This window comes from Lepisosteus platostomus, chromosome 11, assembly GCF_059453375.1.
Source record: "Lepisosteus platostomus isolate fLepPlt1 chromosome 11, fLepPlt1.hap1, whole genome shotgun sequence".
Classification (NCBI taxonomy): Eukaryota; Metazoa; Chordata; class Actinopteri; order Semionotiformes; family Lepisosteidae; genus Lepisosteus; species Lepisosteus platostomus.
Window position 1 is genome coordinate 32966878 of NC_142621.1, and position 12359 is coordinate 32979236.

General features: G+C 43.8%; 1 protein-coding gene across 8 annotated transcripts in view; it reads right to left on the minus strand.

Moving 5' to 3' along the window:
- Positions 1 to 3306: 3306 nt before the first annotated feature.
- The window catches only part of ralgps2 (Ral GEF with PH domain and SH3 binding motif 2), a 112497-nt gene continuing 103444 nt past the window's right edge, over positions 3307 to 12359 (minus strand). For all 8 annotated transcript variants that reach the window (XM_088599287.1, XM_088599288.1, XM_088599281.1 and 5 more), the window contains 4 exons: positions 11730 to 11822; positions 9650 to 9755; positions 9111 to 9202; positions 3307 to 8665 (listed from right to left, as the gene is read on the minus strand). In XM_088599287.1, the coding sequence (XP_088455413.1) occupies positions 8636 to 8665; positions 9111 to 9202; positions 9650 to 9755; positions 11730 to 11822 (321 nt within the window). In that variant the 3' untranslated portion in view covers positions 3307 to 8635. The remainder of the gene's footprint in view (positions 8666 to 9110; positions 9203 to 9649; positions 9756 to 11729; positions 11823 to 12359) is intronic.

Genomic DNA, 12359 nt, shown 5'->3' on the forward strand with positions numbered 1-12359 from the left:
AACAGCTTAATCTAAATCAATATCTAAAATCCACATACATTATTTTTCTAAACACACCCTCAACAGCGATACATTTTCGATGCTCTTCAAAAAAATATGTATGGCTGTGAAATTCTAGATCTAATAAGCAATACAAACTCCAGTAATCACTTTTATTAAGGATGAGAATAATTAGAAACAGAATCTACTTGCACATATAGAAAAACTCAAATATTCTAGACTTACCACCCACACTGCACTGAGGCATAGCTGTCGGGTTACTGGTTCAAGCTCAGAACACATGGCAGAACATGCAGACTCCACACAGACCCTGTTCCAAGCCCAGGGCCCCTCTCCCCTCTACTTTTAAACACATTCCTGTAGCGTAGCCACCTGCTGTCATTCCTCAGGACAAGCCTTGCCCGGAGCTGGGGTGCAAGGCCTTACACAGACCATGCCAACACTGAACCTTCGCAGAATTGTTTTCTGATGATTATAAACCCAGTTATAATTGATCTGATGTCTTCCAGTCGGTGTGTTGTACGGTCAGTGCATCTTGTATTTGTTGACTACGCTGGGGATAATAAAACATTGAAATGATGAATAACGTGTTAATACATTTATAAAAGGGAGGCCTGGAGACAGCATGTCAAACGCACTGTAATAAAATTGCCAAATTACAGTGATTCCAGCCGCTGCCAGTGGAGTCGAATGTTAAGTTGCAATAAACTATTGGGGTGTACAGTATGTGACTGCTTTGCTTCTTTGTGCTGTGCTGCGGGCAGAGCTGCCCAGGTTTTGCCCAGAGTGCCCCTGCTGCAGCAGCATCCTTCTCTTTGCCAGGACTGCGCGTCAGCGAGGGGGCAGAGCCAGGAGCAGCTTGACTGATAACTGGGAACCCACTCCAGGAGAAGGTAGGCTGTAGCAGGCAGGGCAAACTGCAGCTCCATGCCCAATCTGCCTCTCTGTGTCTTGACAGTGCTCTGGGCTCCCAGCCTGTTTCCCTACCTGGGCAGGACTGGTGACAGCTTGGCACCTTCTCTATAGGTCTCTCTCTCTTCCTCCTTCTTTATCCTCCCTTATCTCTTTCTATACTTGAATCTCTTTTTTCTCCTTTTAGCTCTTTTCTTATGTCTTTCTGCACGCTCTGCCTCTTCCCACTTTGTAGGTTTCACCAAACCTTTGGTAATTCAAGTCCAGTCAGGTTGAGGTGATGGGGTGTCATTACAGTCATTTTCACTAGGGGGCGTTGGTATACCATTTAATATCCTAATGAGATTACAATCAACACACAACTCTGCATTCAGTGTGGCCTGTTCTATAATCTTATGTTTAAAACCGTTTGGTTTTCATAGAGAACACATTGGAGTGCTCATAAAGCTATGATGCACAATAACATCCACTGGAATATCAGTCTGCTTTTATAGGATGTAAAAGTTCTAGAGTCAAGCTATTTAACATTAGCTTTACACGAATCACTCAAAACACAAAACAGTTCTCATGATGTTTGCAGTGCTGTCAATCCTTATACTTATATACCACTTTTCTGGACACTCCACTCAAAGTGCTTTAGAGGTAGTGGGGACATCTCATAGGAAGGACAGTGCCTTTTTTACAGTATAGTCCCCATCACTATAGTGGGGCATTAGGACCCACACAGACCATAGGCTGAGCACCCCCTACTGGCCCACTAACACCTCTTCCAGCAGCAACCTTAGCTTTCCCAGGAGGTCTCCTATCCAGGTACAAAACAATTTCATGTAGGTGACCTCAACCACTTTTTTTCTATCTGATGAATCTACTTTTTTATTTATTTTTGTCTTGCGTTTGAAGATCCTTAGAACCCAGATGTGCTTGGGAGATGGTCTTGTTTTTTTTTCTCTTTTAAATTCAGAAAAGGGAAAAGGGAAAAAATTCTCCTGATGCATTTTTGATCCATGTGCCCTGAAAGTAAAAAGATGTCTATGTTTTGGCAGATTGATCAGGGGGCCTAGGGAGAGCTGTTCCATCTCCTCTCTGGAAAACGTATCTCCGATTACTCATTGAAAAGCGCAGATTAGTTTTTGTGCAATTCTCTCTGTGAAGAAAGGCTCTCAGGCACCCTGTACTGCCACCTGCTTTCCATTCTTCACTTTCAGGCAGATTAGAATCAACTGTCATCCCGCTCTCCTTCAGAAAAAGCTGGGACTTGAACACCCATCCAGGGAAGCTTTTATTAAAAGATTTAATCTGTCTCTTTCTTGATACCTGCTTTTCCAGCCCTTCTATCCAACAACTAAATTAATTTAACTTGTTGCTGAAGATCTCACCCATAATTAAGGCCATGTCACATCAGTTTTTGCGACATCTCTGAACAAAATCAAAATTATTCAAAACGAGAGAAAACAGTACAAACATTATTTTTACATTGAATAATCACCAATGATTTTTTGTTATGCATATCTTATTTGAAGTAGCCAAGTGTGTGCTTATTTCACATCTCGGCTCTTTGCTACAATCCCCACTCAGTCCTCTACTTCAGACACGTTACTCTGTCATAATTGTGGATGAAGAGACAGTCCCCCTCAGACAGCACGCCAGTCATCTTTTAACACGTCACAGGCAGCACTGCCCCCTACTGCAGGGACAGGGGAGAAAAAGACAGGTGGGTCCCTCATCGACAGCCCCGTGTTCCTCCTGAGAGCCCGTGGGAGTCGCAGTCACAGTCAGACATGACCCAGTCTCAAGTCTCGGTGGGCAGCTCTCAAACCCCTAATCAACATGCGCTCAGTGGAGTGCCTTCTCTGGTTAAGCCACTCATCATCCCCTGGGGATGCAGTGTTTGTCTGGAAATACCAAAAAAAATAAAATCCTGGTACTCTTAAAGTCACTTCTCATTCCACAGTTAGGTGTGACTAAGAGATTTGCTGTGGAGGCCATACACAAGTGTGCTGCAGGGTAGATTAGACACAATTTAGCTGCCTTCTTCTGATGCTGGGAGACCATCACGGGGCTGGCAGAGGGAGGCGAATCTGAAACAGCGAACTCCAAAAGGAAAAAAAAATCAAAACAGCAGTAAAATCTGGTTCAATAACGGTGTGGAGAAAGTGTCAGCTGGGGAAAATCTTGACACACTTTATCCTACATAATCCACCTGAAGTCCAGAGGTGTAAAGCAGTGCACATGCCCATACTGCCGGGCATAGGTACTAGAGACCGGACTTCGTCAGCGTGGGGTGGCAACCGGGCTCAGTGCATCAAATCACTGGCTCAACACGCGAGAGGAATTGCACTTGTGTTAGTGTGGTTTGGTTTTAATGGTCAAAAAAAGAAGAAATGGCAACACCAGTTAACAATTCAAGTAGTTTTATTTTAGTAGGAAAGATTATAGTTAAGTCAGTACCTAAAGTGTTCCAACACTAGCTTATGTGCAAAACACACAAATAAAATCTCACAGACGCACTCTCACGCGCACCTGTACACACATTCTTTGACACACACATCGACTTGTGTTTAATCTTGTCTTTAAAAAATTAAAAACAAATAGAAATGCAAACCAGAGCAAGAAAGAAAAGTAGTAGAACATTTTTTGGAAAGCCCGGAAGCACATCTCTCAGTTCAGAGGTCATAGTGCCTGACTGGGCTTTGTGGCCTTGATTCAGCACCAGGGACAGCGGCCTCCACACAGACACACTGGCGCACTGACAGACTGGCATGCTGGCAGACCAGCACACTGACCATGGCTAGATTCCAAGCCTGGGGGAAGGAAGGTGGAACATCCAGTGACAGACTCTAGGGTGCAGGTTTGCCTACCCAGACAACCTGGCTTGTGCTGACCAGATGTGTTTGGATTTTACTGTCCTGGTAATATTGTCAAAAAACAGTGGCACAGAATAAACCACACAAGATTAATCTGTGCTCAACATCAGAGAAGGAAAGGTATATGTTTCTTTTCCAATCACAGACAGAAGGGCTGGGTGTAATCCAGCCAGCATATAAAATGAACTTAAACTAAAAACTGTCCTGCTGGCATACTGGGTCAGCAGTCACTGATGATCTGGGACCATCAGACGTCTAAGGTCAGCCTGCAGGACTGGGTTAAGAGGAAGAATGCAATCCAAAGCAATCCAGCAACAACAGAGAGTAAAGACACAGGGCTTGGCACAGCAAGGCATTTCCACCTAAAACCGAAAAATACAATTTCTGTACTAACATACAACAGGTGGGAATTACAAACCTAAATCAAAAAGACTCGATTCCATTACAGAATGTGATTTAAATTTAAAAATCCTGATAAACCTGACTAAGTGCCTTTATTGTAGTATCCATTGTGATTATTTCAATTGTCCAATTGTGGTATATCCTGTACTTAATGCATTACATTACAGACTTACTGTTTAACTAGATTAAATAGTTTTGTCTAATAGACACGCACACACTCAGGAAAAGACTATGAAGATTTATGCACTTAAATCGGCCACAGGCAGCCTGTATTAGAGAATGCTGTCCTTGACAAGATTTCAGCACACAAAGCCACATGTGCTCGATTAACAACAGCCAAGCTCAGAGGCTGCCTGGCTTTAATGACAAATGCGAAATGGGATCTTTAGAAGATTAATCCATTCCTGGCTGATTTATGTTTTTACTTTAGGTAGGTTTTTCCACGTAATTGCATGGGCCTGTTTTGTTTTTTTTGTCTGTGTAATGGGCCTTTAATGCTGTTCTAAAAGAACTACTGCCAAAGGAAAAGAGCCCCTGTGGCGTCTTGTGTGCTTGTTGCTGTGTGAGTGAGTGAGAAGTGTACACTTTGTCACTGAGGATCAACCCATCAGGACTGTATTTTTCCATCATGGCTCTGAAAGGGAACAAGTCTTTTTAATAAAGCATCCCGTAGCTCACTGCTGTACGGTTGAGAAATCTGACCCTCTGTCTGAACTCAGCTGTGCCATACTAAAGGATTCACAATCATCAGAGCACTGGGTTAGTCTGGGTAGACAGTCACACACATCTCTCTCTCCTCCCCCAGGTGCTGTCACTGGAATCTCTGCCTCTTCGGATTTAAATTGCAAACCCGCACTAGTTTTTCTCCCAATTCCAACACAATTGTACTAACTTTTAAGACTGACTACCGATAGCATCATGGAAAACTTCCAACTATGAATGGGAAGTAAGATTAGAAATATTACATCCCATTCTATGTCACACAATAGAAAGCCAGAATTACGACTCCCCCCATCCATCTTTATCTTTAGACTCGAGCCATTTTCAGCTGCAGTGAAATATGCATAAAAGACGTTCGCGATTAAAAACAAAAACTGCCTGAACAAAAACTTTTAAATAAACTTTGAAACTCGGTTTTCAAGTCACCTAGCGACCTTGCAGAATTCATACGTTGAAGCAAGCTAAAACATGTGCTTGTTAAATTTCCATGTTAAAAAAATAGATCTATTTACACACACGCACACACACTGCAGTGAGAGGCTGGGTCAGGACATCGCGGGGCAGCCCAGACGCTGGTCCCCCTGTTCGCTATCTCGCAGAGCCCGCCCTCCCCAGCCTGTCTTTGTGATGGAGTCAGCACTGGTGTCCCCCCTAACTGTCGAGCACTTGACTTTTCTTTGTGCCAGTGAAATCCCTTTCATTAGCTCCCACTCCCTCATTCCCTGTATCTCTCTCCCTGCGTCTCAGCCCATGCCGTCTCCCTCTCTGTGCTCCTCCTCTCTAATCACAACCCTACACGGCCTCCTCCTTCCTCCGTTTGCTCGAACCATTACGCCACACTGTTTACCTCCCCCCTCCCTCTCCCTGGCCTCTTCTCTATCCAGTGGCTCAGACTGTATCTCTGCCTCCCCCATATGAAACCTTCCTGCACCAATGCCTTCTCTCAGCTGCTTGTCACGATCCTGTTGTGGTTGAAAAAAAAAAAATTACTGTGGTACCATCAAAAAATCTTCAGTGCAAAACTGTTCCCTGGCCACAGTAATTAATCCCCAGAAATCTTGGCAGCAGTCTCCCCTATATCATTAACTAAAACTAATAAATAATAACTGTCGTTTAATAGAACCCATCTTGTTAAAATTATCCAGAAATCTTACATACAAGGTAAACAACGGGAGGGTGGACATAAGCCTCTATTCTGAAGAAGCAAAAGCCAAATTTAATTTCCTTCTGCTTAACGCTCAAGTACAAATAACGAATACTTTCAAAGCTGCAATAAAAGTAGGCAATAAATGCTGGATTTGTGCTCCTGTTGTGCTTATGTTGATTTTGTGACAAATATTTGACTGAAGTTTAAGAGAGGAACTAGGAACCAGTCTGGCTATCAGGCTATCCGCTGTCTCAGATACATGGGTGTGAGTTTGATATCTCCTTATTAAGGCATCCTCTGCTCCTGTTGTTTTCGACTAGCTTCCTTGGAGATGAAGATTTCAGGGTGCAAGGTGAGTGCTGGGGACAGGCTTGGGAGGAGGAGCTGCTGTCCGATAATGGTGAATCATGAAGTAAGACTTGTAAACTTCAGACATTCCTTTTCTTCCTTTAGGTCATGTAAACAGTTTTGAGTATACAGTAGCTGTATGAATCTGTATGTTAACTGAGAACAGTTCGTACAGGCAGCGCAGTCTGGAGAGAGCAGCCCTCCCAGAACACCGCTACCCGACTCCGTGTCAGAGGTGGGATGTCCTAACCCAGTGCCAAATGTGCATCAGTTGACCTGGTAAACACAATCAGGGTACAGTGGTTCTCACGCCGAACAGTAAACCATCTAACTCACAAGGTTACCTGCAGAAAAGGTAAAATACGACGCATATAAAATAAGAAAGACAACTTGGTAAATAAAGGTACAAAACACTTGTAAAACAAAAGAGACACTTGTGAAATAAAAATGTAACGGGTAATTAAAAATAACGCAGACGTGCACATTAGTTCTACACAGTAATACTGCTGACTCCAAAGATGGTGGTAGAAAAGGAACAGAAAGAAATGGCTCCAAAATTGCTTGATGCTGTTGTATCTCGTCCTGCGGAAGGGTGGGGCTCTCTGGGCTGTTGTCTGAAAGAGTACCCCACAAATGGTGTTGCTCTCCACCACAGCTTTCCTTCAGGCCTTTCAAATTTAATTTCAGGATCTCACTTTTTGTTAGGAAAGGGGCCTTCTGTATTTTGCTGTGACAAACATCAGAGAGTGTCGGTGTATGGTTCTATTTACATTCTCATATCTGAACAAACAGCTTGCTTAAAATTCCTTTCCTTTAGCTTTGGACTAACTGTCATTTTGTGTGTGTGTGTGTTTGGGGGGGGAATTACATACATAAAAGAAAAAAACCAGAGGGACTGCAGGTAGACACTGCCTGTCAGATGGAGGCTCTGGGTCCATCCTGTGTTCCAGGTCTGGTCCATAAACCCAAGCCTGACTCTGACCTCAGCAGGGCGTCTGTTCATACTGGAGGAAGGTGAGAAAGGGCTGTGTCTGTGGTGGGAGATACTGTTAATCCTCCATGAGTTCTAACTGAAGAACTGCAGAGAGACTCTCCTGTCTCTCTTCTACAGGTCCCTGTTCTGAACTTCACTGGTAAGCAGGGTCTTGACCTCTTTTAACCCCCTTTCAGTACCCTGTTAAGGAGACTCCCCAGGTATCAAGGTCTTTAACAGTTAAATCGTACAGCTGTGACAATGTAAAAATACCAAGCTTTCAGCTTCCCCATTAGTAGCACCCTTGGTGACATCAGTGAAATCGGGTAAGAGTTAATTCTATACATCAGTGAGAAGAATGCGTGCTTCCCCAAGACGCTATAAAACCTGGATAACAACAGGACAGAAAGCCCTGTCCCAATCCCTTAGCCCCCTCCTTCTGTTGTAAATGATGCACAACTGCTGGAATAAAAGGTGTCGCCGCTGAAAGGATGCAAGCAGTATTGCCCCACCAGGACAGGCTGGCAGAAAGAGTTAGGGGAGCAGAACTCCTCAGCCACAAGTGCACCCGTTCAGAGACATGATACTGGAAGGAATCCGGGCGTGACTCCGCTTCTGTAAACCTTCTGCAAAATCTAAAACGAAATTTTAAAAAAGAACATCTACCCTGTTTTCAACATCCCCCCTCGGGCCGAAGAGCTCCTCAGTCCCGGCAGTGTGGAGCTGTTCCGGCTCAGACCCTGAGCCGCGGTCACGTCGCGCGACTCCGGGAACAAACAGGACCGGCGGCGCAAAACACCTGCGCCTTGCCTTAACGGGGGGGGGGGACAGAAAAAAAAGGGCCGAAAAAACGTTAAAAAGTGTTAAAGAGAAGGCTCGAAACTCGAGCTAGGGGATAAAAACCAAAAAGAAGAAAGATCCCATTCAGGGCACACAGGGCCTCGAGTTTTGATGTTCAAAAATACCAAAAAAAAAGTTTTTAAAAGTAAAGGACAAACACCCAAATTCAGTAGTTAACGCAGTCAGTCACAACACGCGCTGTGCTCCTGGAGTGGCCTCTCACACCTCCCAGGCTCCTCTCTCTCTCCTTAAGGCAGGGGGTGGCAGGTCTCGCAGTGTCCGCTGTGGCTGAGTCTGTGGCAGTTTGAAGGGTTTGCCCAGCGTGGCCCTGGGGGCAGCGCTCCGCTGTTCTGCTGGGTTAGTGATCTCTCTCCTGGCTCTGCTCGGTGCGGCAGATGAAATCTACGCCTTGTCTTCTCTATGCCAGTGCTACTCAAAGGACATCAGATTAGCCGGAACCTACAGAGAGGCAGCAGGGTTTAGCAGGGCAAACCTTGGCAATTGTACTAGAATTCTGACTGATTAGATGAGCATAGTTCTGGCCAGTGTGTAAAATAGTACATATTAAAAGGCATTACTATTAATTACAATGCAAATAATAAGCAAAACTTTTCATGAGACAGAGGAGCACATTCAGCCCACCTTGCTCATTTGTTAGTTTAGTCATTATTATTGCTGTTCTCTGGCTTCTGCTTGTTACCAACGAGAAAGCAGGATTTTTGAAACCGCCATGAGCTCCTAGGAGTTTCGATTCTACATGCCCAGGCACACAAGTGGTTCTCTACTGATCCTTCACTGTACAAGAGCAGACCTGGAGAGAACACTACAGAGAACCCCAGTGGGAGTATGCGGTGCTCCAGGCTGTGCCACAGGCAGATCCCAGTGACTCAGGCTCTGTTCTTACCTGCTGTTTGTTACTCTGACAGGCAGCACTCAGGTGTTTAAACCACAGCACGGCATTCATCTTGTTCCCTGCCTGATACTTGTAGGAGTTTCCTGAAACAGCAGACCAGCAATGCTCTCAGCTCTCGCGTTCGTTAACAGCAATAAAAAACCCATCTGGCTTCCCATTATTCTGCTGCAGATTCCAGCACAGAATCATATTCCCCTCAATGCAGGAGTATTACTGGAACACCTCCCGTCAATGTGGGACGAGTAAGAAAAAACCATGCATGTAGAATAAAATGCATTGAGATTGTATGAACCTCATATGTTAAAAAATAAAAGATAAAGCATGGAAATGGGTTTTAATGATGTCCTTAAGTGCCTTGCAGCCTAATACATTTGAGAAGGGAATTGGACTTACTTGAACTGCACTGTGCTGTGTCGTGTTGGGATCTACTGCAACATACATGCTGTGCTACACTGTGCTGTATACTTGAACCGCGCTGTGTGCACTATGCTGTGCTGAGCAGTGTCCCCGGACAATACTGTGCAGCTCACCATGCTCGGAGTCAGTCAGTATGAAGACGTCTGGGTGCTCGGGGTCATCGGCCATCATAGCCATCCAGCCCACAACTGAGGTGCTTTTAGTTGAGGTGGATTTGAACTGGGATGGAGAAAAGAAAGAGAAATCGCCGTTTAGCAGGCACCGCCACAAATGGGGCAGCAAAGATGCTGCGGTCCGCCCACCGCAGGAGCTGGTTGTCTTGCTGTTACTCAAAATAGGAAGAACATGGTCCAATCTTGGAGCAGGCAGGGGCAAGCGTGGAAATTCAGCTGCGGCAGGCGATGGGCGTGCAGGCTGTGGCGCAGAACAGGGAGGCAGTGAACACAGACTGGCCAGTGTGGCCCCGATCTCCACAGCTTTTCTCCTGCTGTGTTTGTCTGACGTACAGGCCTGGTCTTTTCTACCGGCACTGTGCTGGCCAAGGAGGTTGCCAGGGAATGCAGACATACTTGGCACAGCTATAGCCAATACAAATTAGATCTGGCTATTTCACAATGCTTGGATGGTGGAAATGTCTGAAAAAAGAGTTTTTACAAAAATAAAATCAAAGACAGCAGCCATGGACAACAGTTTTGCCATATTAAGGCTCATCTGTGTGACTTCGCTAAACCTTGACTTGTGAAATGGGTGTATTCATGCATCTTAAAAAGAACAGCTTTCAGGGTTCTGGGGTCTTAAGAGCAAGCACTTGCTCTTATATTTTACAAGAACTTGCTTATGGGATTGAATATTAAATAGCTCTTGCCCTTAATAGCTCTAAACAGGCTTCCTTGCAAGACATAGCTAATATAATCATAATGAAAGTGTGTGAGGCGTAGCTTGTTTTCCATTACAGACTTAAAAGAAAACACAAAAAGAACATGAATCTTTAATGAAGTTTTCCTAAGCCAAAGCTTATGTTGTTTTTCAAACCACTTTCCTTGAAACAGTCTTATACTATTTGAAGCTGTGTGAACTGGGCTGGCTATACAATTGACAGCATGCATTTTTCAAAGCATCACTCTTCCAGCCAGCTAGTCAAGATGGCTTTACTGAATCCGTTTGCCATGAACAATTGTGAAAACTTCTGAAACTTTCCTAAGACATGGTGCCAGTTTAATCAGTCTCCTTGCAGTGCAATGTATGCCTAAATCCAGCTTGTGTGCCCACAATGTGAATGACAAGGCAGAAACTTAGCCAGTTACTCCGTCAATCGATCTAATCTACATTCAAGGTAAGTTTTAGAGATCCAAAAGCATAATAAGTAACGTTATGTTTCCAGCAAAATTAATTGTAGCAGAAAACCTTTGCTGATTTAATGGCTATAAGTTGATAAGAGTTAATTGGAGCTCTGCATTTAATTAAATGGCAACCCATCAATCCGTGTTTGAAAAGAAGCAGTGTCTGACCTCAGGTTTCATGTCAGAAAGTGAACTGTTTGTGGTTATTCACACACAGATGTGTCTGGGAAATCTTATATGTTGTTGCATTCTTTGGGAATGGAAACTGGAACATTACTTAAAGTAGACTTCTGTTGATTGTGTGACTGACTATAATGATGTAATGCTCTTCATTAGGAGTGAGTACAAACAGATGCTTGAAAGTACCATGATGCTTGATAGCAGCTTATTACAATCCTTAATTAATTGTCCCATTTTATTTGCGGGGATGGGGTGTTTCCCCCTCACTAGGCCTTCTGTTGAAAGCTCTCATGTGGTTTCATCTCATTCTCAGGCCAGCTGTCAAACTTCCTTTCCTCTTGGAATGATATGGTAAATTAATTGTTTAATTCAGAAGACAAAGCTTTTTAAAGAAGAACATTAAACTATACAAAAATAAATCTGAACTCAGGATTATTTTATGGACGCATACAGTAGTTTTTGTTCCTTGAATACACTGGAGAGCAAGAGAGGTGCCTCAGCTCTGCGTAGCCCTGTTGAAATATGTTCGCCGACATGAGGATTGTGTGGTTTTCCACTGACATCAGGAGAGAAATGTGCTAGAGAGTGTGGGGACAGAGAGAAGCTCTGTTGCAGCGAGTGATGGGAGAGCAGGAAGACTTGTGATGATGTCAGGAGACCAGGAGACACTCACATGCTTTCTCTCTGTTGCCTTCAGAGATTTCGCAGGGTAGTAGAAGAGCTGCGTCCCACACAGAGCCACCCAGTACTTTGTCCAAGATGCCACCTGAAATGATGAAATAAACCGACATGTTCAGAACCCCAGACTTAAAGAGCACTAACCACAGACATGCTGGCAGGACAGTACACAATACTTCCACATATGCTGTAGAAGTCAACTATAAATCCTGTTACTGTATTTTGCGAAAAAAAGAGTTCTACAATACACACTAGTTGACAATGAATTTTTTTTCATTTTCATATTATATTATCATATAATCTAGTCATGATATAACTCACTAAAATAAAACTTCGTCTTCATTGTATGTTTCTGCATGAAGACCAGTTCGCCTAAAGTTGTATATCCTAAGGTACAGTGCCTTGCGAAAGTATTCGGCCCCCTTGAACTTTTCAACCTTTTGCCACATTTCAGGCTTCAAACATAAAGATATAAATTTTTTATTTTATGTGAAGAATCACCAACAAGTGGGACACAATTGTGAAGTGGAACGAAATCTATTGGATTTTTGAAACTTTTTTAACTAATACAAAAATGAAAAGTGGGGCGTGCAAAATTATTCGGCCCCTTTACTTTCAGTGCAGC